At 48.7% G+C, this 20,297-nt stretch overlaps 1 protein-coding gene across 1 annotated transcript in view; it reads right to left on the reverse strand.

Annotated features, from left to right (window-relative positions):
* Window positions 1-20,115, reverse strand: part of DVL2 (dishevelled segment polarity protein 2) — a 47,289-nt gene extending 27,174 nt beyond the window's left edge. Inside the window, exons 1-2 of the mRNA XM_063930651.1 lie at window positions 19,797-20,115; window positions 1,859-1,928 (exon numbers count right to left, since the gene is read on the reverse strand). Coding sequence (XP_063786721.1) covers window positions 1,859-1,928; window positions 19,797-19,957 — 231 coding nt within the window. The 5' untranslated portion in view covers window positions 19,958-20,115. The remainder of the gene's footprint in view (window positions 1-1,858; window positions 1,929-19,796) is intronic.
* Between the last annotated feature and the right edge of the window lie 182 nt (window positions 20,116-20,297).

The following is a 20,297-nucleotide window of genomic DNA, read 5'->3' on the forward strand; positions in this document are numbered from 1 at the left end:
TTAGAAGGTAATATGTAATGATGTAAATAGTGTATATAGTATTGTGTGTTTTTTTGGTGTGGTTTTCTTCGTAAAGTGACCAGGAGCCCCAATCGGTGCACCATTGTCCCCTCGCACGGCTCCCTTCACTCACTAAGCTGCGGCCAAGGTGCCTATTCCCAATCGCAGTCCACGTGGATCGTAGAGTACGAAAAAGTTAAAAAAAAAAATGAAAAACCCATTTTTCCATATCGACCTAATGTATCAACCTAAGTGGTGTCGACCTAAAGACGTGATAGCATCCAAGGCACCGCTGCAGGTGTCCTGAGGCCCCCCGCCTGAGAACCACTGAGTAAATGGGTGTTCTCTGCCCGTATGTACTGGCTGAGGGAGATACGTTGAGTGGGATCGGTATGAAATCCTGGTGGGCGGGATTCCAGCCGTCAGTACACCGTCATCAGGATCTTGGCCACCAGTATGCCGGCAGAGAGGCGATAGAAAGCCCTGTGCAGGTTCGCCGCAGGTTCTATTCTCCCTCTACGGGTGTCATGGACACCCACAGACGGAGAAAAGCTTGTGGCGCCGGTGTTCCAGCTGTATTTTACCGCTAGTTGGGATTTTGGCGTCGACATAGTGACCTGCGGGATTCCAACTAGTGGTAGTGTTCACGGTAGGCAGTTTTAGCAGAGCGCCGCACCCTGCCTGATTTTTTAAGGGCAAAACCCGCCCTGCCCTTTCTGCGGCGCCCTGCTAAAACTGCCACCCGACTCCTGCTCTCACAGCGCGCTTGGGGGAAGCCCAGCACCTCCGTAGGTGCTGGGCACGCACCCAACAGTGACGCCGCCGGCCTCCCACGCCCCCTTTTATTAACCGTGATGACCCCGCCCCCTATTTAGCATGACCACGCCCCCTTTTCGCCACACACGCGCTAGTGCACCTCTAGATCCGGCGCCCTGCCCCGCCCGGATTCTAGAGGGAACACTATAGTGGTATGGTAACGGTTTCCGGCTCTAGTATCTCCTGTCCTCATCTCTGCGCTCAGCCGACACGCGAGTCTCATATATCCAGCAATTCTCTCTAACGATACTCAGGATACGCATACAGCGGAGGGGGACCAGAGCCACGCGCATGGATACCGTATTAGTGGTGACTGTCCCTCTGTCACACAACACATGTGTAGCCCATAGCGTGACCCGCCGGCTGTGTGTGTATGTGTGTAACAGGCAGGGTGTTACCGTCTCCGCACTGTAGATATTATCTCTCTATACATTTGCGGATATACCTCACCTTACATCGGGCTGTCTGAGGAAGGCGTGTGGCCACACCGTTCCATCTTACTTCTTCTCATATCCCATGAGTTATTAGAGAGATCACACCGCGACCATTTTTAAAATGACTATTTCTTTACTAAACTCACCTCCTTCAAAACTATTATTTCATGAATTATCTTACCTAACGAATCACACAGAGTAATCTATAAACCATGTAATTATTACAAGAAAATTATGTTTTATACACAAAAATAAAGAACAAATGTACATACTAGCAGAGCCAAAGGAATGGGAGGCCCCGGGGTGCCCTGTTTGTAATGGTTATAATCGTATCTATCCATGGTGAGATAGGCAGCGCCACCTCTCTGACAATATATAGCTGTAATACACATACAAGCTTGGGGAGAACATACAAACTCCACACAGTTAGGGCCATGCTGGGAATTGAAGCCAGAACCTGCTGTGAGGCAGCAATGCTGACCATTACACCATCCGTGCTGCCCACGTATACGGCATATTTAATCAGTAGGTATATGAACAGGTCCCTAGTGATAACGGTGTATATGAGAAGACTATAATGTACATTCTATTCCACACAACGTTCTTACCCAGGACACCACACGGCCATTAAAACACGGCAGCTTGGCGTTGTCGTCAGATATTTCTTCTTTCACCACCCTGCAGTGACGGAACAGAATCAGAATTACACGCCGATCACCAGAAGACATGATGGAAGATTGCAGTAGTCACAATACACTATTCTAGGGGGCACCTGGACCCCCCTCATTCATAAGGAGTAGCTGCACCACCAGGTAATACAACATAATAGTAATGGCTTATGATGTTTCATAGAGAATATACAGCGGAGCAGTGATGTAATACTACCTTCTAAACCGTATAAATATAATACACTTGCCTACATAAATTATATATACAGCAGAGCAGCGATGTAATACTACCTTCTATACCGTATAAATATAATACACTTACCTACATAAAATAGGATTTTGGTACTTACCAGGTAAATCCTTTTCTTTGAATCCATAGGGGGCACTGGAGTACTCTTGGGATATGGACGGCCTCCATAGGAACAGGGCACTGAATATTTAAATTTAGAACACTCCACCCCTCCATATCCCAGAGTACCTCAGTGTTTTTTACTGAGCCGAACAGGAGCTATAGAGAGGTTGACAATGGAGAATTACATATAACATAACGGACAACAATAAAGTTGACACATAACGTTACTGACAACTAAACAGTTGACACCATAACCAGCACTTGATAATTTGAACCAGTCGGTGAGAGTGTGTTACCATAAGATCCCCAGAACTTACCACAAACCAGGTAAAACTGCTCTGGGTGGGCGTCCAGTGCCCCCTATGGATTCAAAGAAAAGGATTTACCTGGTAAGTACCAAAATCCTATTTTCTTTTTCATCCACTAGGGGTCACTGGAGTACTCTTGGGACGTACCAAAGCTTCCCCCGTGGGCGGGAGAGCTGTTTGGCACCTGTAACACTAGACGGCCAAAGCTAGATGCTGATGCCGCAAACGTATCCAACTTGTAAAGCGCACAAACGTGTGCACTGATGACCATGTAGCCGCACGGCAAAGCTGCGTCGTAGAAGCCCCACGACTAGCTGCCCATGAAGTTCCCACAGAACGTGTGGAATGAGCTGTTACTGATGTAGGCGGCTGTAACCTAGCATGAAGGTAAGCCCGACGTATGGTCAGTTTTATCCATCTGGATAAGGTCTGCTTAGACGCTGGCCAACCCACCTTGGCAGCATCATAGAGAACAAACAACGTATCCGTCTTACGAACTGTAGACGTCCGGGATACATAAACGCGTAAAGCGCGTACCACATCCAGAGTTCCAGAATGTGCTGTCAACACAGGAACTACTATTGGTTGATTGATGTGAAAAGATGACACTACCTTTGGTAAGAAAGCGGGATTCGTCCGAAGTTCCGCTCTGTCATCATGAAACACCAAATACGGTGGCTTGCATGACAAGGCACCCATATCTGAAACACGCCTTGCCGAAACTAAGGCTAGGAGAAAAATTGTTTTCCAAGTGAGAAACTTAATATCCACTTGTTGTAAGGGTTCAAAATATGAAGACTGTAAGAAATCTAAAACCAGATTCAAGTCCCATGGCGCTGTAGGTGGAATGAATGGAGGCTGTACTCTGAGGACACCTTGCAGAAAAGTGTGTACCGACGGCAAAAGAGCCAATCGTCTTTGAAAGTAAATTGACAACGCAGATACCTGCACCTTTAGTGTAGATAAACGCAGTCCTCCATCTAACCCCGTCTGTAGTAATAACAAAAGACGGGATAACTTGAAAGATGATGTCGGAAACTTCCGAGCTTCAAACCAACCTATTAAGCACGCCAAATTCTGTAATAATGAGCTGCCGTAACCGGCTTCCTAGCACGTAACATGGTTGGTATAACCGATTCTGGAATGCCCTCCCTTCTTAAGAGGGCGGTCTCAATAGCCACCCCGTCAAACGCAGCCGCGCTAAATCGGGGTAAAGGAACGGACCCTGTTGTAACAAGTCCGGACGTAGTGGGAGCGGCCAAGGATCGTCTGCGAGTAGTCCGTGGAGATCCGAGAACCAAGCTCTCCGAGGCCAATGAGGCGCCACTAGTATGACTGTGACAGACTCTCTTTTGATCCGTTTTAGCACCAGAGGGAGCAGCGGAAACGGTGGAAACAGATACACTAGGCTGTACGGCCAAGCGATTGTCTGACTGCACTTGGACAGTCTGAGAGGGAAGCATGTGTACTGCTTGTCGTAGTGCATTGTAAATTGCCCGGAGTTCCAGGACATTTATAGACAGCAATCTTTCGTGATCCGCCCAGAGACCCTGGAGCTGACAATTTTGAATTACCGCTCCCCAACCTCTGAGACTCGCGTCCGTCGTTAGAATTATCCAATTCCAGCCGCCGAACAGTTTCCCTGCGGTTAAATTGTGTACCTTGAGCCACCAGAGTAGACACCCTTGCCCTTGGCGACAACCTCACCCTGTGGTGAATCTGCAGATGCGAGCCTGACCACTGTGCGAGCACATCCAGTTGAAATGGACGCGAGTGAAATCTTCCGAACTGAAGCGCTTCGAAAGCCGCCACCATTGTGCCTAAGAGGCGAATGCACAAATGTACCGAGACTGTGCGTGGCTTGAGCACTAATTGTACCAGATGGCGAATAATCTGTACTCTGTTGTGGTAGGTAAATTCTTTGATTTACCGTATCGAGAATCATACCTAGGAATTGAAGACGTTGAGACGGACTCAGATGTGATTTCTTGAAGTTGACAATCCAACCGTGGTGAACTAGTACATTGTACGTTAGCAACGCATGTTGGAGAAGCATCTGTTGAGACCGAGCTTTGATGAGCAGAACGTCCAAATACGGAACTATTGTCACTCCCAGGGATCTGAGATGAGCTATCATCACAGACATCACTTTGGTGAATACCCGAGGCGCTGACGAAAAGGCCAAACGGTAGAGCCTGAAACTGGTAATGGTTCTGGCGTATTGCAAACCGCAAGAACCTCTGATCAGGTGGCCAAATCGGAATGTGTAAGTACGCATCCTTGAGATCTAGCGCAATCATGAATTCCTTTGGCTCTAAACCTGCAATTACTGAGCGCAGAGATTCCATCTTGAATCTGTAGTAAGTTACGTACCGATTGAGACCCTTTAAGTTCAATATTGGCCTGACTGAGCCATCCGGCTTCGGTACCACAAACAGACTGGAATAATAACTCTGACCCTGTTGGTGTACAGGGACCGGAATCAAAACTGCTGAATCCAGTAGGGACTGAATGGCAATTTGTAGAACTGCCCTCTTGTCGTCCGACAGAGGCAATCCTGTCCAGAAAAACCGCAGTGGCGGAAGACAGTCAAACTCTATTTTGTAACCTTTTAACACTAAATTGCGGATCCACCCATCTGTGGATGTCTGGAACCACGCCAAATGGAACGTCTGAAAGCGTGCTCCCACAATCGGAGAACCGAGATGGGCTTGTAGCCCGTCATGCCACTGGCTTGTCGGTGACCTTAGCGTCCCGACGACTTGTGTTGGTTTGTTGGAAACCACGTCCTCGACCCCGTCTACCAGGCGTGGCTGTTCCTCTGCCACGCCCGCGAAAGGACTGAGGACTAAAGGATTTGAACGCAGGTCCAGAGTATCTCCGTCTTGGTACCGTTGGAGGCAATGGTAAGAAAACAGACTTTCCGCCCGTGGCCTCAGAAATCCATTTGTCCAATTCAGGACCAAACAACTTCTCGCCACCGTAAGGCAACGCCTCTATACCTCTTTTGACCTCTGCCTCCGCTTGCCAAGAACGCAGCCAGAGAGCTCGTCGTACTGTAACCAGTGACGATGAAATGCGAGAAGTGAGCTGACAGACGTCAGTAGAAGCTGTACAGAGATACTCAGCAGCTTCACAGATTTGATCAGCAAGAAGTATAAGGTGATCATCATGTAGGGCAGACTTGAGTTCTGTTATCCATACTATGAGCGCCTTAGTGACCCAGATGCCAACCAAGCCAGGTCTCAGCATCACACCTGCTGCTACATACATGGACTTTAGCATAGTTTCTATTTTGCGGTCTGAAGGGTCTTTAAGCGTAGTAGCCGCTGGCACTGGTATGGTTAATTTCTTTGTAAGTTTCAACACTGACGAATCAACCAATGGCGGATTCTCCCATGTACGTGTCACAGAGTCTGGAAACGGGTAACTAGACTTAAATCTGCGAGGTATAGAAAACCGTTTATCTGGATTCTGTCGTGTTTCTACTAACATCTTATTATGAGACTCCGAAACAGGAAAACACATAGGAGTTCTCTGTCGTTTAGTAAATACGACTTCATCATTTGTCAGAGGCTCCTCAGTCTCTGTACACTTCAGAGACTGACACACCGCTCTGATGAGATTATCAATGCCTGGGCTGTCAAAATCTTCACTATCTGACTGCTGGTCCACTTCGCCCTCCTCACCCTCATCTTGTGCCGTGAGGTCTGGCATGGAATCGTCAGAATGCAACATAGCAGAAACTGGTAAATCATAAGACATATGAAATTTATCCCGTCTACCCAAAATGGATTTGGACCTTTCGCAAGGCTGAGACGCCTCCGGTAGTTCTGGCGGTCTCACCCTAGACTCAGATCTTGCCGCTTCCCGCTCTTGTCGAGCGGCGGTCAATTCTGATTGCAACCCAGCCAGTACATTGGCTAGCATTTCCCATGGAGGGTCCGGGGAGGAAACTGGCTTTAAAACCGGAGCAGAAATTGTATTCGTAACTGAATCCACAAAACATACTGTACATGTGGTAGATCCATCCGGTAACACACTGCTACAGACCTTGCAGTGATGCTTTTTAAGTTTTGCTGGTGCCTTACTCATTATGGAGACAGACAATACAATACACAAAAAACAGACACTTGCACGACTCAGTAAAATAGTACTAAGGTGTGTCTTTATATATATCTGGCCAAGTGCAGTACACGTGGCCAGTACTATGTAATGTGATCCCAAATTCCCACTAACACCCCTGCGCCTCCGGTGGAGTAGAGATGTAGTACTGGAACGTTCTGGAATCACAACAGGAAGACAAAGGAAGCATGGTTAAAATAACTGCCATGCTTACACATAATCACAGTGCAGGTTATAATCATTTAAACTAATATATAACCATGTATGAACATCCTGTGTAAATCATCCCTGCAGCCTAGCATACTGCTGTTGCTGCTGTTTGTCCCCCCTCGTGCCGCTTCTTGCAACCTGTAATGCCCCCCCCCCCCCCCCCCGTATGCTCCGTTGCGGAGGCAGTATGCGGGGCGGGCAGCATTAGTGTGGGCGGCCAGCGGGAGCCGGGTAGCAGGACGCGCTGGAAACAGACAGCGGAAGGTGGGGAGCGCGGTCCTGAAGCGCTCTGAGCAGCGGCGGCCGGAGCAGCGGCGGCGGGCGGGCTGTATAGGGATCCAAGCGGCCAGTATGGTGCGCCAGCGTAGCTACTAAAGAAAACAATGTCCCCACACAGCGGGGCGGCAGCGTGAGCTGACCGCCCCGACCAATATACCTGCACTCCTGTGGTGAGGCTCCGACGGGGCTTCTCTGTAAGCACCGGCCAGCCTTTCTGCAGGATGTCTGTCTGGCTGTGAGGGTGCTCTTTTATTGAGGACCGACACGCCACAGCTGTTTGTAGCAGCTTGCACTATCCCTGACCCTGCCTTTTGGAAGGGGGAAAGGGATGTGTATGAAAAAAGAAAAAAATATTCAAAATAATTGTGGACTAAGCCACAGAACCTGTTGCTACTTGAGCACAGAAAAAACACTGAGGTACTCTGGGATATGGAGGGGTGGAGTGTTCTAAATGTAAATATTCAGTGCCCTGTTCCTATGGAGGCCGTCCATATCCCCAAGAGTACTCCAGTGACCCCTAGTGGATGAAAAAGAAATTATATATACAGCAGAGCAGCGATGTAATACTACCTTCTAAACCGTATAAAAGTAACACACTTACCTATGTGGGGTATACAGGGTCAGTATACAAGGGCAGTGTGGGGTATATAGGGGCAGTATACAGTATATAGGGGCAGTGTTAGGTATATATGGTCAGTATACAGTATATAGGGCAGTGTGAGGTATATAGCGTCAGGATAAAATATATAGGGACAGTGTGGGGGTATATAGGGTCAGTATGAGGTATATATGAGGCAATATACAGTATATAGGAGCAGTGAGGTATATAGGGTTAGCATACAGTATATAACAGTAGTATGAGGTATATAGGGTCAGTATACCGTATATAGGGGCAGTGTGAGGTATATAGGGTCAGTATACAGTGGCAGTGTGAGGTATATAGGGGCAGTATACAGAGGTAGTGTGAGGTATATAGGGGCAGTATACAGAGGTAGTGTGAGGTATATAGGGTCAGTATATAGTATATAGGGGCAGTGTGGGGTATATAGGGTCAGAATACAGTATATAGGGACAGTGTGGGGTATACAGGGTCAGTATACAGTGGCAGGGAGGTATATAGTGGCAGTATACAGAGGTAGTGTGAGGTATATAGGGTAAGTATAAAGTATATAGGGTCAGTATAGAGGAGCAGTGTGGGGTATATAGGGTCAGTATACAGGGGCAGTGTGAGGTATATAGGGTCAGTATACAGGGACAGTGTGAGGTATATAGGGTCAGTATAAAGTATATAAGAGCAGTGTGAGGTATACAGGGTCAGTATACAGGGGCAGTGTGGGGTATATAGGGGCAGTGTGAGGTATATAGGGTCAGTATACAATATACACTGCTCAAAAAAATAAAGGGAACACTAAAATAACACATCCTAGATCTGAATGAATGAAATATTTTTTTTTTTTTTTTTAACAATAGTTTTCATTGAAGTTTATGAATAACAGTTACAATGAAAGACCACGCAGATACCAAACAGCGGAGCATTAGCTATAATTTCTATAAAGAAGTTGGTTAAACATTTAAGCAGAGAAAAGAAAGAGAAAAAGATAGAGCAGAAAGAAGAGGGGGGGGAGGGGGGAAGCCAACATGTCTATCTGTATGGTAAACATTATAGTCGAGAATATCATATTCATTGAAACACATGAACCCATAGGGAATTAGGAGATCTCCTGACCTGATGTCTATGTGGTCAAACTCATTTCTGGCTAAAATTTATGTGTATAAGGGGGGGGACATAAGATTATCCATGGTAAGGTGTGGGATGCCAGCCCAGGGGGGAGTTACTTCTTCTGATATAGTCATCCCATTTCAACCAGCCATCAAAAACACGAGAGCCAGACTGGGAATATAGTTTACCTGACGTTTCAAAGACATGATGATTATGAATTTTCTTTTTAATGGCTATAATGTCAGGTAATCTTGCTGATTTCCATAATTGGGCTATGGAGGCTTTCGAAGCTATAAGTATGTGTCCCAGCAAGTACGTATCTGAGACAGCTACGTGCGGATGGGGGTAATGAAATAGGGGCTATAAGGGGATCTAAGGGGACAGTATATCCAAGCACATCTGAAATCAAGACAAAAACTTCTTTCCACAAGGGTTGTAACATTGGGCAGGACCAAAACACATGCATAATGTTCCCAATTTGTCCACATACTCTCCAGCAGTAGGGGAGACATCCGGCCATATCTTATGCAGCCGATCTGGGGTGAGGTATGCTCTGTGGATTAGTTTAAAAAACATTTCTGAATGACCCATACAGCATGAAATTTTAACACATGAGTGATAAATTCTCAACCATATCTCTTCAGTGAAAACATTGGGCAGATCAGCCTCCCATCTACCTTGGGACCCAAACGTATGGGTCGTCATTTCTGAAATCAAGTAATTATACCATCTGGAGACATTGCCCCGTCTCCGTTTAGTGCGGACAAGGAGAGGGAGCATCTTGGGGAGACATTTAGAAGCTGAGGGATTGGGGCGATACCTGGAAAGCCAGTTTCGTATTTGGAGATACTTATAGAAGTCCTGTTTCTGAATATGGAAATGCGTTTGTAAATGGGTGAATGAGACCAACATACCCTGTGAATGAATATCCTGAAGCGTCTGTAGGCCCCGGTCTGACCAGGAGAGTAGGGACAGGTTAGGGATCATTAGAGTTATCGTTTTTAATGAAAGCTGGAGGAAGGGGAGAGATTGCTTAGCCTCGGGTGAGAGGAGAGTATGCCAGGCATTTAATGTGCATTGGATCGCTTTACTTTTGTTAACTGACGTAGGGATAGCAGACATTGGGAGCCACAGCAGATCTGCAAGGCAGTATGGAGACACTGTTGTCTGTTCGACAAGTACCCATGGTTTCACTATATCCACGTCGACCCAATCTCTGATGTGGCTCAGAATACACGCTTTGTGGTAGTTTTCTATATCAGGGTAAGCTGCTCCTCCCTTGACCTTAGGGGCTGAAAGGGTGGATCTAGCTATTTTTGGTCCCCCCCCCCCCCCCCCCAGATGTAGTTGGAAAGGATCTTATTGAAATCGTTACAAGTTTTCTTCGGGAGGGGGCGAGGGATAGTTCTAAAAAGGTACATTAGCTTCGTTAGAAGCACCATTTTTGCCGCCGCCACGCGCCCAAGCCAGGAGACATCCTGCAACATCCAATCTTTGGTAAGTGTTCTAAATGCTGCGAGAAGTGGGCCGAAGTTACATGTCAGGAGATCTGCCTCCCTAGAGAGGTGAACTCCCAGGTATCGAAGAGATAGCGATTGCCAGGAGTATTTATACTTTGTTTTCAAGGAGAGGACCTCGTCTGTATTTATGTTCAATGGGAGGGCTTCGGTTTAAGCGGTATTAAGCTTGTAATACGACATTTTAGCATATCGGTCAAGGACAGCATGTAGGCGGGGTAAGGAGGATCTCGGTTGCAAGAGACATAGCAAAATGTCATCTGCAAAGAGACTTATTTTGTGCTGTTTCCCGCCTATATGGGGACCCAAGATTAGATTATCTCTTCTAATACATTCCGCTAATGGTTCAATCGCAAGAGCGAATATTAACGGGGATAAGGGGCATCCCTGTCGGGTACCATTAGTAATTTCAAATCTCATAGAGTGGCACCCATTTGTGAACACTCTAGCCGATGGACAGGAATATAGGGCTAATGTAGAATTGAGAAAGCGACCTCTAATGCCAAACCTGCGGAGCGTGTGCTGCATATATTTCCAATGGAGCCTGTCGAATGCCTTTTCGGCATCAAGTGACAGGAGCAAGAAAGGTTGATCGGCCTGTCGGCAGTGTTCAATGATATTAATCACTCTCCTAGTGTTATCAGAGGCCTGTCTACCTACTACAAATCCAACCTGATCTGGGTCGATCAGGGCGGGTAAAAGGGGAGCAAGTCTATTTGCCATTAGTTTCGCAAAAAGTTTAACATCGACGTTAAGCAAAGCTATGGGGCGATAGTTTTGGACGGAAGTGGGTGATTTACCGGGTTTCGGAATTGTTACAATTTGGGATTCTAGCATTTCTTTCGGGAAATAGGAATTGGTGGAGGCTTCATGAAACACATTCAATAAGGTAGGGGCGAGTAGTTTATTAAATTGCTTATAGAAGTTAGACGGGTAACCGTCGGGGCCAGGGGCCTTATTAAGAGGAAGGGAGGTAATAGCAGTGTCTATTTCCTCCAGAGTCCATGGGGAGTTAATGAGTTCGGCGTCTTGTTTCGACAAAGATGGGAGAGGAAGAGTCTGGAGGAACTCAGAGATTTCCAGAGGCTCAGGTTGAGGAGTATCAGGGTCATTTTTTAAATTATATAATTGGCAATAGTAGTCCACGAATGTGTTGGCTATATCTGAGGGGTCCATAACTTTGGTGCCTTTGGAATTATATACTGCCTGTATCCGTTCCCGAGCTCTGCGTCCACGAAGTTTGCGAGCAAGAAGTCTACCCGCTCTATTGCCTAGGGAGTAATATGTTTGATTAAGCCGCTGAATGTTGCGGTGGACCTCAGCAAGCGCAAAGGAATTAAATTTGTCCCTGGCTGATAGGAGCTTAGAGAAAATGGTTTTATTTGAGGGGTCTTTCTTATGGGCCTTCTCCAGGGAGGCGACCTCCTGCTCCGCGGAAGCAAGCTGCTGGCGTGAGTCTCGTTTCAATTTAGCCGCGATTTGTATCGCTGAGCCTCGGACCACGGCTTTCAACGCGCAACAATGGGTGAACGTGGAAGTGTCTGATGGTTGATTAGTGCATAAGTACAGTTCCAGAGCTGCCTGTACAGCCTGTAGACCCTCAGGCCTATTTAAAAGGTGGGGGCCTAATCTCCAGGGTCCCGGGGGAGCATTATATGAGAAGACATCCCAGCTCAGAAGTAGAGGGGAATGATCCGACCAAGTCATTGGCAAGATGGTAATCTTGCGTATAGAGGCTAACGTTGGTCTATCTACAATGGCCATATCAATTCGGGAGTATGATCTATGTACATGCGAATAGAAGGTGTAATCTCGTGTCGTGGGGTGTTTAACTCGCCAGGCATCATACCAGTTGTATTCAGCTAATAAAGTTTTAAAGGGCCCGGCTGACATGTGGGGTTTTAGCGGATGAGGAAGTATAGGCGGGTTGGATCTATCTATGTTAGGATCCGGGGCTATATTAAAATCGCCCAGAAGCAAAACAGCTCCCCTGGACTTCTCCTGGAGGGCTTGAAAGAGCTTTCTACAAAAAGGAATCTGCTTGGTGTTAGGCGCGTAGCAGCAGGCAATGGTTACCTCAACTTTTTCCAGATGGCCAACCAGTATTAGGTATCTACCATCTGGGTCTGAGTATTGGGTCGAGAGCACAAACGGGCAGTTATGGGCTATAAGAATAGCTACTCCAGCCTTCTTAGCAGGGGCATTAGCCGTATAACATTGGGGGTATTTAGGGTTAGAGAAACGCGGGGGATTAATAATTGGGAAGTGTGTCTCTTGCACGGCTGCAATATGCGCTTTTTGTTTAGCAAAATAAGTAAGGGCTAGTTTCCTCTTGTGGGGAGAGTTTAGCCCCTTAGCATTAATTGAGATAACATTCACCATGGGTCAAGAAAAGGAACTGCGTAGCATAAGCGAATCAAGGGATGTAAACAAAACATACTCGACAATAGGGGTAACATAGAATGGCTTACAAAACTGGGAGCAGGAGAAAAAACAAAAACAAAACGCAAGAAATAAAAAACAGCAAGAAACATAACTAGTCTCCCTTGAGACCAGAACCAGACGCCTTGACCAGGCGTCTGTGTAGAACCGTTGGGGGTTAGTGGCATGACAACCATCCACCACCCCCGCCCAGGGATATGTGTGAACCCCCGACTCAGCCCCCCCCCCCCCCCGAGGCCCCCCCGCCCCACCCCACCACCCGGGACTCACCCATGGCACTACGGAGGAGGGAGGGGGGGCCCCGGGGGGGGGAAGCCAAGCCAAGAACCGCTAAATCTACATGTTGTAATATACCGAAATAGGTAACAATAACAAGAAGGAGGAGAGGAAAAATAACACTTTGAATTGACCGGTCTATCGTACAGGTAGTTCCTGGCCACACTCACCCTCCTCTAGAATTTAAACCTCTCTAAGAACATGTATATAACAGAACACATAAGAATCTGGAGAAAACATTGACCCGCGAAGGTGAAAGGAGGGAATGCATGTAACAAAGCAATATATACTTTAAATGCGACAAATGAAGAGTCAGCCATCGCCTAGACTAAATTCCTACTTCACCGTGGACCAGTCCTGTTGGAGTCTACGCTGAGAGGAGGAATCTCCCCCGGATGGACTCGTAATGTTCCAGGAGCTCCATTCCTTCTTCGACGTTATCAATCACGATCGTGGAACCCTCACGTGCAATGAGAAGCTTGACAGGAAATCCCCAGCGGTAAGAGATATTGGCTTTCCTTAGTGCCAGTGTAATGGGTTGAAAGGAGCGACGTCTGAGGAGGGTAGTTTGAGACAGGTCTCCAAATAGTTGCAGGTCCCCAAGAGCCTTTGCGGTATCTGATGATGGTCTTGATGCTTTAAGGATTGCTTCTTTAATATGAAAATAGTGCATTTTCAACAAAACATCCCTTGTAGCGTGGGCCGGGGCTGCTCTGGCTTTAGGAAGTCTGTGGATCCTGTCAATTAGGAGATCAGCCGATGCGGCCTGCGGTAGGAGTTTTCCGAATAGGTCAACGGCGAAATCATGAAGGCTACTGTTAGATATCTCCTCAGGGACCACGCGCAGTTTAATATTGCTTCGTCTAGATCTGTCCTCGAGATCTGCGATCTTATCTCTAAGTTTGTGCACCTCATCCTCTAGGCTATCGTGGGAGTCCAATAGTTGATTGTGGGATCCCACCACCTCCTCCATTTTTGTTTCCAGATGGTTGGTACGATCTCCTACCTCGTCGATGGATTGCTGACATGCCTGGAGAGTGGAGCGAAACTCCGCCGCGATGTCTGATTTAAATTGCGACATGAGCAATTTCATTGTACCCACTGTTAACGCATCAGAGTCGTTGACAGCTTCCATGGATGGGGAGGGCTGTCTCGGGGGAGATATATGTCAGAGGTAAGAGGGGGAGGCGGGGGCTCAGCCTTCTTCATCTGAGGTTTATCTCCCATTTTTTTAGGAGGTTGAGGGGAAGATTTAAAGAATGATATTTGTGACACAGATTTGGAGGCTTTCTGACGCTTGGGAGCCATAACAGAGGTCAGGATGATCTGGGGGATCTGTCAAAATTGCAAGTGTTGAGAGCGAGGGTTCCACACACTGGGTTACCAATCGGTGCACATCCCGGGACGGGACGGTGGAGGGAGAGGTAGTAATCAAATCAAATCGTAGCCATCATGTGTGAGCAGAGCCTCCCTTCCAGGGAGAGCGTAGTATATCAGAGTGAACACTAGATGGAGCCTCCAGGCCAGCAACCAGCTATAATGTAGCAGGTAATGTAATATATTGGGGGACAGGAGTATTCCGTAGGGGGGGCCGTGCCGGAGAAGAAAAGAGGAGAGGGGTCCAGCTTTGTGAGCAGCTGTGCAGGGGAATCAGCCCTGAGGTTTATCAACCAGGCCACCGTATAATCTGTGGGGCCTCTCTCTCTTCATCCACCTAGGAGCAGGGGGGGGGGGGGGGGACGGGGGACCCAGGGGGGGGGACCCGGCTTCTCTTATATATGAGGGGTCTATCTCACCTCCGCCCTCCGATTGGACCCCCTCCGCCGCTGCCACGGTCCAGGGAGTCAGCTGTGATGCGGCTCCCGCTCCGGAGATCCCTGCGCCGGGTGCCGCCGAGAAGCCGTCAGCCGCACACCCGCCTCCAGGCTCCCGCCGCCGCGCTCTCCGTCGAAGTTGCTGGGGGGAACACGCCCGGACTGCAAGCACCGGTCCACGGGGCCCAGGTATTCAGCGGCAGAAACGTGGGGAAGGGCAGGTGTCTTCTCCGCTGATCGCGGGCCCGCAGCTGGGGTGATGTAAAAATCGAGCCCGGGGATTCAGGGACCGGCGTAGGCCGCAACCCGCAGAGGCCCAGTAAAGGACCTCCCGGCTCCGCAGCTCACGTCTAGGGGTCCCAGGACAGTGCAGGCTGTTAGTAAGGGGGGAAATTTTCCAGCCACCACAGGTATTTATGGTCAAAGGAGACCTTAGGAAGCAGGAGCTCCTCAAGCACACGTCCTGCTACGGCTCCAGCTAGGCCACGCCAGTCGAATGAAATATTCTTATTAAATACTGTGTTCTTTACATAGTTGAATGTGCTGACAACAAAATCACACAAATTATCAATAGAAATCAAATTTATTAACCCATGGAGGTCTGGATTTGGAGTCACCCTCAAAATTAAAGTGGAAAAACACACTACAGGCTGATCCAACTTTGATGTAATGTCCTTAAAACAAGTCAAAATGAGGCTCAGTGGTGTGTGTGGCCTCCACGTGCCTGTATGACCTCCCTACAACCCACACAAGTGGCTCAGGTAGTGCAGCTCATCCAGGATGGCACATCAATGCGAGCTGTGGTAAGAAGGATTGCTGTGTCTGTCAGCGTAGTGCCCAGAGCATGGAGGCGCTACCGGGAGACAGTCCAGTACATCAGGAGACGTGGAGGAGGCCGTAGGAGGGCAACAACCCAGCAGCAGGACCGCTACCTCCGCCTTTGTGCAAGGAGGAACAGGAGGAGCACTGCCAGAGCCCTGCAAAATGACCTCCAGCAAACCACAAATGTGCATGTGTCTACTCAAACGATCAGAAACAGACTTCATGAGGGTAGTATGAGGGCCCGACGTCCACAGGTGGGGGTTGTGCTTACAGCCCAACACCGTGCAGGACGTTTGACATTTGCCAGAGAACACCAAGATTGGCAAATTCGCCAGTGGCGCCCTGTGCTCTTCACAGATGAAAGCAGGTTCTCACTGAGCACATGTGACAGACGTGACAGAGACTGGAGACGCCAAGGAGAACGTTCTGCTGCCTGCAACATCCTCCAGCATGACCAGTTTGGCAGTGGGTCAGTAATGGTGTGGGGTGGCATTTTTTGGGGGGGCCGCACAGCCCTCCATGTGCTCGCCAGAGGTAGCCTGACTGCCATTAGGTACCGAGATGAGATCCTCAGACCCCTTGTGAGACCATATACTGGTGCGGTTGGCCCTGGGTTCCTCCTAATGCAAGACAATGCTAGACCTCATGTGGCTGGAGTGTATCAGCAGTTCCTGCAAGATGAAGGCATTGATGCTATGGACTGGCCCGCCCGTTCCCCAGACCCGAATCCAATTGAGCCCATCTGGGACATCATGTTTTGCTCCATCCACCAACGCCACGTTGCACCACAGACTGTCCAGGAGTTGGCGGATGCTTTTGTCCAGGTCTGGGAGGAGATCCCTCAGGAGACCATCCGCCACCTCATCAGGAGCATGCCCAGGCATTGTAGGAAGGTCATACAGGCACGTGGAGGCCACACACACTACTGAGCCTCATTGTGACTTGTTTTAAGGACATTACATCAAAGTTGGATCAGCCTGTAGTGTGTTTTTCCACTTTAATTTTGGGTGTGACCCCAAATCCAGACCTCCATGGGTTAATAAATTTGATTTCCATTGATAATTTTTGTGTGATTTTGATGTCAGCACATTCAACTATGTAAAGAACAAAGTATTTAATAAGAATATTTCATTCATTCAGATCTAGGATGTGTTATTTTAGTGTTCCCTTTATTTGTTTGAGCAGTGTTTATGAGCAGTGTGATAGTGTTCCTTCTAGGCTGTTTCAGCAGGGTACTGCACCCTGCCCTTTTTCAGTGCACCCTGCAGGACCAGAAATCAACCCCTTGTATACAGAATGCAACAATCAGAGTGCATGTTATAATGCAATGGTCTACTCCTTGCCCAGCTCTGAAATTGGAACACAGGAGGTAATTCCAAGTTGATCGCAGCAGGATTTTTGATAGCAGTTGGGCAAAACCATGTGCACTGCAGGGGAGGCAGATATAACATGTGCAGAGAGAGTTAGATTTGGGTGGGTTATTTTGTTTCTGTGCAGGGTAAATACTGGCTGCTTTATTTTTACACTGCAAATTAGATTGCAGATTGAACACACCCCACCCAAATCTAACTCTCTCTGCATATGTTATATCTGCCCCTCCTGCAGTGCACATGGTTTTGCCCAATTGCTAACAAAAATCCTGCTGCGATCAACTTGGAATTACCACCACAATTTCTGTCCTCTGTGAATGGGATAGCAGAGGAGGAAATGACCTCACTGCTGTGGCTCCTGTATAACACAGTATTCTGATAAAGAGGGAAAGAACAGGGTAATCAGCGAGCATGTACTGCTTACACTATGTCCCTAGTAGAAGAACAGACTTATTTTGTACCTATATATTTTAACCCTCTGCTTAACTTTTCATAAGGATTAGCACTACTTCAGTACTGAAAGAAACCTTCATTATCTACTTATTATGTATATGCTACAGCCGTTCTTTCAAGAAGACTGGACATATACAGTATGTTTCTCAGTACAGATGTTGGGTGTTACATGGGTCTCCTATATGTATGTATCGGTATATGATACACTACGGGGAAAATATATGTATAACAACTATAGCCATATGCGCTATGCTTTGTGCGCGTCACACCAAAAATGTGCCCTTCAATATTAAAATGTGCCCTCCTCAGTGATCAGCACCCTGCCCTAAAAACATCCTAGAGTGAACACTATGTGAGGTATATAGAGGCAGTATAAAGAAAATAGGGACAGTGTGAGGTATACAGGGGCAGTGTGAGGTATACAGGGGCAGTGTGAGGTATACAGGGGCAGTGTACAAGGGCAGTGTGAGGTAGATAGGGTCAGTATACAGTATATATGAGCAGTGTGAGGTAGATAGGGGCAGTATATAACGGTAGTGTGAGGTATATAGGGCCAGTATACAGTATATAACGGTAGTGTGAGGTATATAGGGGCAGTATACAGTATATAGGGGCAGTATACAGTATATAACGGCAGTGGGGGGTATAACGCGGCAGTGGGGGGTATAACGTGGCAGTGGGGGGTATAACGCGGCAGTGGGGGGTATAACGCGGCAGTGGGGGGTATATAGGGGGGGTATACAGGGGCAGTATGGGATATACAGGGGCAGTATACAGGGGCAGTATGGGGTATATAGGGGTAGTATACAGGGGCAGTGTGGGGTATATAAGGGCAGTATACAGTATATAACGGCAGAGTGAGGTATACAGGGGCAGTATACAGTATATAACGGCAGTGTGAGGTATACAGGGGCAGTATGGGGTATACTGGGGCAGTATACAGGGGCAGTGTGGGGTATACTGGGGCAGTATACAGGGGCAGTGTGGGGTATACAGGGGCAGTGTGGGGTATACAGGGGCAGTATACAGGGGCAGTGTGGGGTATACAGGGGGCAGTGTGGGGTATACAGGGGGCAGGGCGGGGTATACAGGGGGCAGGGCGGGGTATACAGAGGGCGGGGTATACAGGGGGCAGTATACAGGGGCAGTATGAGGTATATAGGGGCAGTGTGGGGTTAGCAGGGGCAGTGCACAGTATATAATGGCAGTGTGGGGTATACAGGGGCAGTGTGGGGTATACAGGGGGCAGTATACAGGGGCAGTGTGGGGTATACAGGGGGCAGTATACAGGGGCAGTGTGGGGTATACAGGGGCAGTGTGGGGTATACAGGGGCAGTACGAGGTATACAGGGGCAGTATACAGGGGCAGTGCGGGGTATACAGGGGCAGTGCGGGGTATACAGGGGCAGTGCACAGTATACAGGGGGCAGTATACAGGGGCAGTGTGGGGTATACAGGGGCAGTGTAAGGTATACAGGGGGCAGTATACAGGGGCAGTATGAGGTATATAGGGGCAGTATACAGGGGCAGTGCGGGGTATACAGGGGCAGTGCGGGGTATATAATGGCAGTGTGGGTTATACAGGGGCAGTGTGGGGTATACAGGGGCAGTGTGGGGTATACAGGAGCAGTATACAGGGGCAGTATACAGGGGCAGTACGAGGTATATAGGGGCAGTATACAGGGGCAGTACGAGGTATATAGGGGCAGTATACAGGGGCAGTGCGGGGTATACAGGGGCAGTGCGGGGTATATAACGGCAGTGTGGGGTATACAGGGGCAGTATACAGGGGGCAGTGTGGGGTATACAGGGGCAGTGTGGGGTATACAGGGGCAGTGTGGGGTATACAGGGGGCAGTGCAAGGTATATAGGAGCAGTATACAGGGGCAGTATGAGGTATATAGGGGCAGTATACAGGGGCAGTGTGGGGTATACAGGGGCAGTGTGAGGTATACAGGGGCAGTGTGAGGTATACAGGGGCAGTGTGAGGTATACAGGGGCAGTGTGGGGTATACAGGGGCAGTGTGAGGTATACAGGGGCAGTGTGAGGTATACAGGGGCAGTGTGGGGTATACAGGGGCAGTGTGGGGTATACAGGGGCAGTGTGGGGTATACAGGGGCAGTGTGGGGTATACAGGGGCAGTATACAGTATATAACGGTAGTGTGAGGTATATAAGGGGGGAACTTACCCGAAGTCCTGGTCCATGGCCTTGAAGAAGTACTTGGCATGTCCCCGGCCCAGCGCCGCCTTGAAGTCCCGCAGCCTGATGTCCTGAGCCGGCACCGGCACTTTCACCAGGTAGGGAGTCTCCTCCTCGTCCAGGTGATAGATCACCTTGGTCTCCCCCATCCTGCGGCCTGGTGGAGCCCAGAGCCCCGGCCTCAATTACTTCTCCGTCCCGCACCGTCTCTGGGGAAGCGTCTGACGTCACCGCGCAGCCTCCCCAGGGCGGGAGAAGCCTCGGCCACCCCCCTTCCAGCTGTGATGCCACGCCCTCTTTCACCCGCACATGCTTTACGTAGGTAACGCCCACAGCTGTAATAACACATGAGTCTCCGCCCATCTGACGCGTCACAGGCGTGTGTCCCCCTCTGACCCCGCCCTTCCAGCTCTAAGGCTGCTGTATTGGTTGGTTCTATATCGGAGGGGCTGAACCTGCTGTATTGTGCGAGGGGGCCCTGTGTACCCC

This window comes from Pseudophryne corroboree, chromosome 6 (assembly GCF_028390025.1).
Source record: "Pseudophryne corroboree isolate aPseCor3 chromosome 6, aPseCor3.hap2, whole genome shotgun sequence".
Lineage (NCBI taxonomy): Eukaryota > Metazoa > Chordata > Amphibia > Anura > Myobatrachidae > Pseudophryne > Pseudophryne corroboree.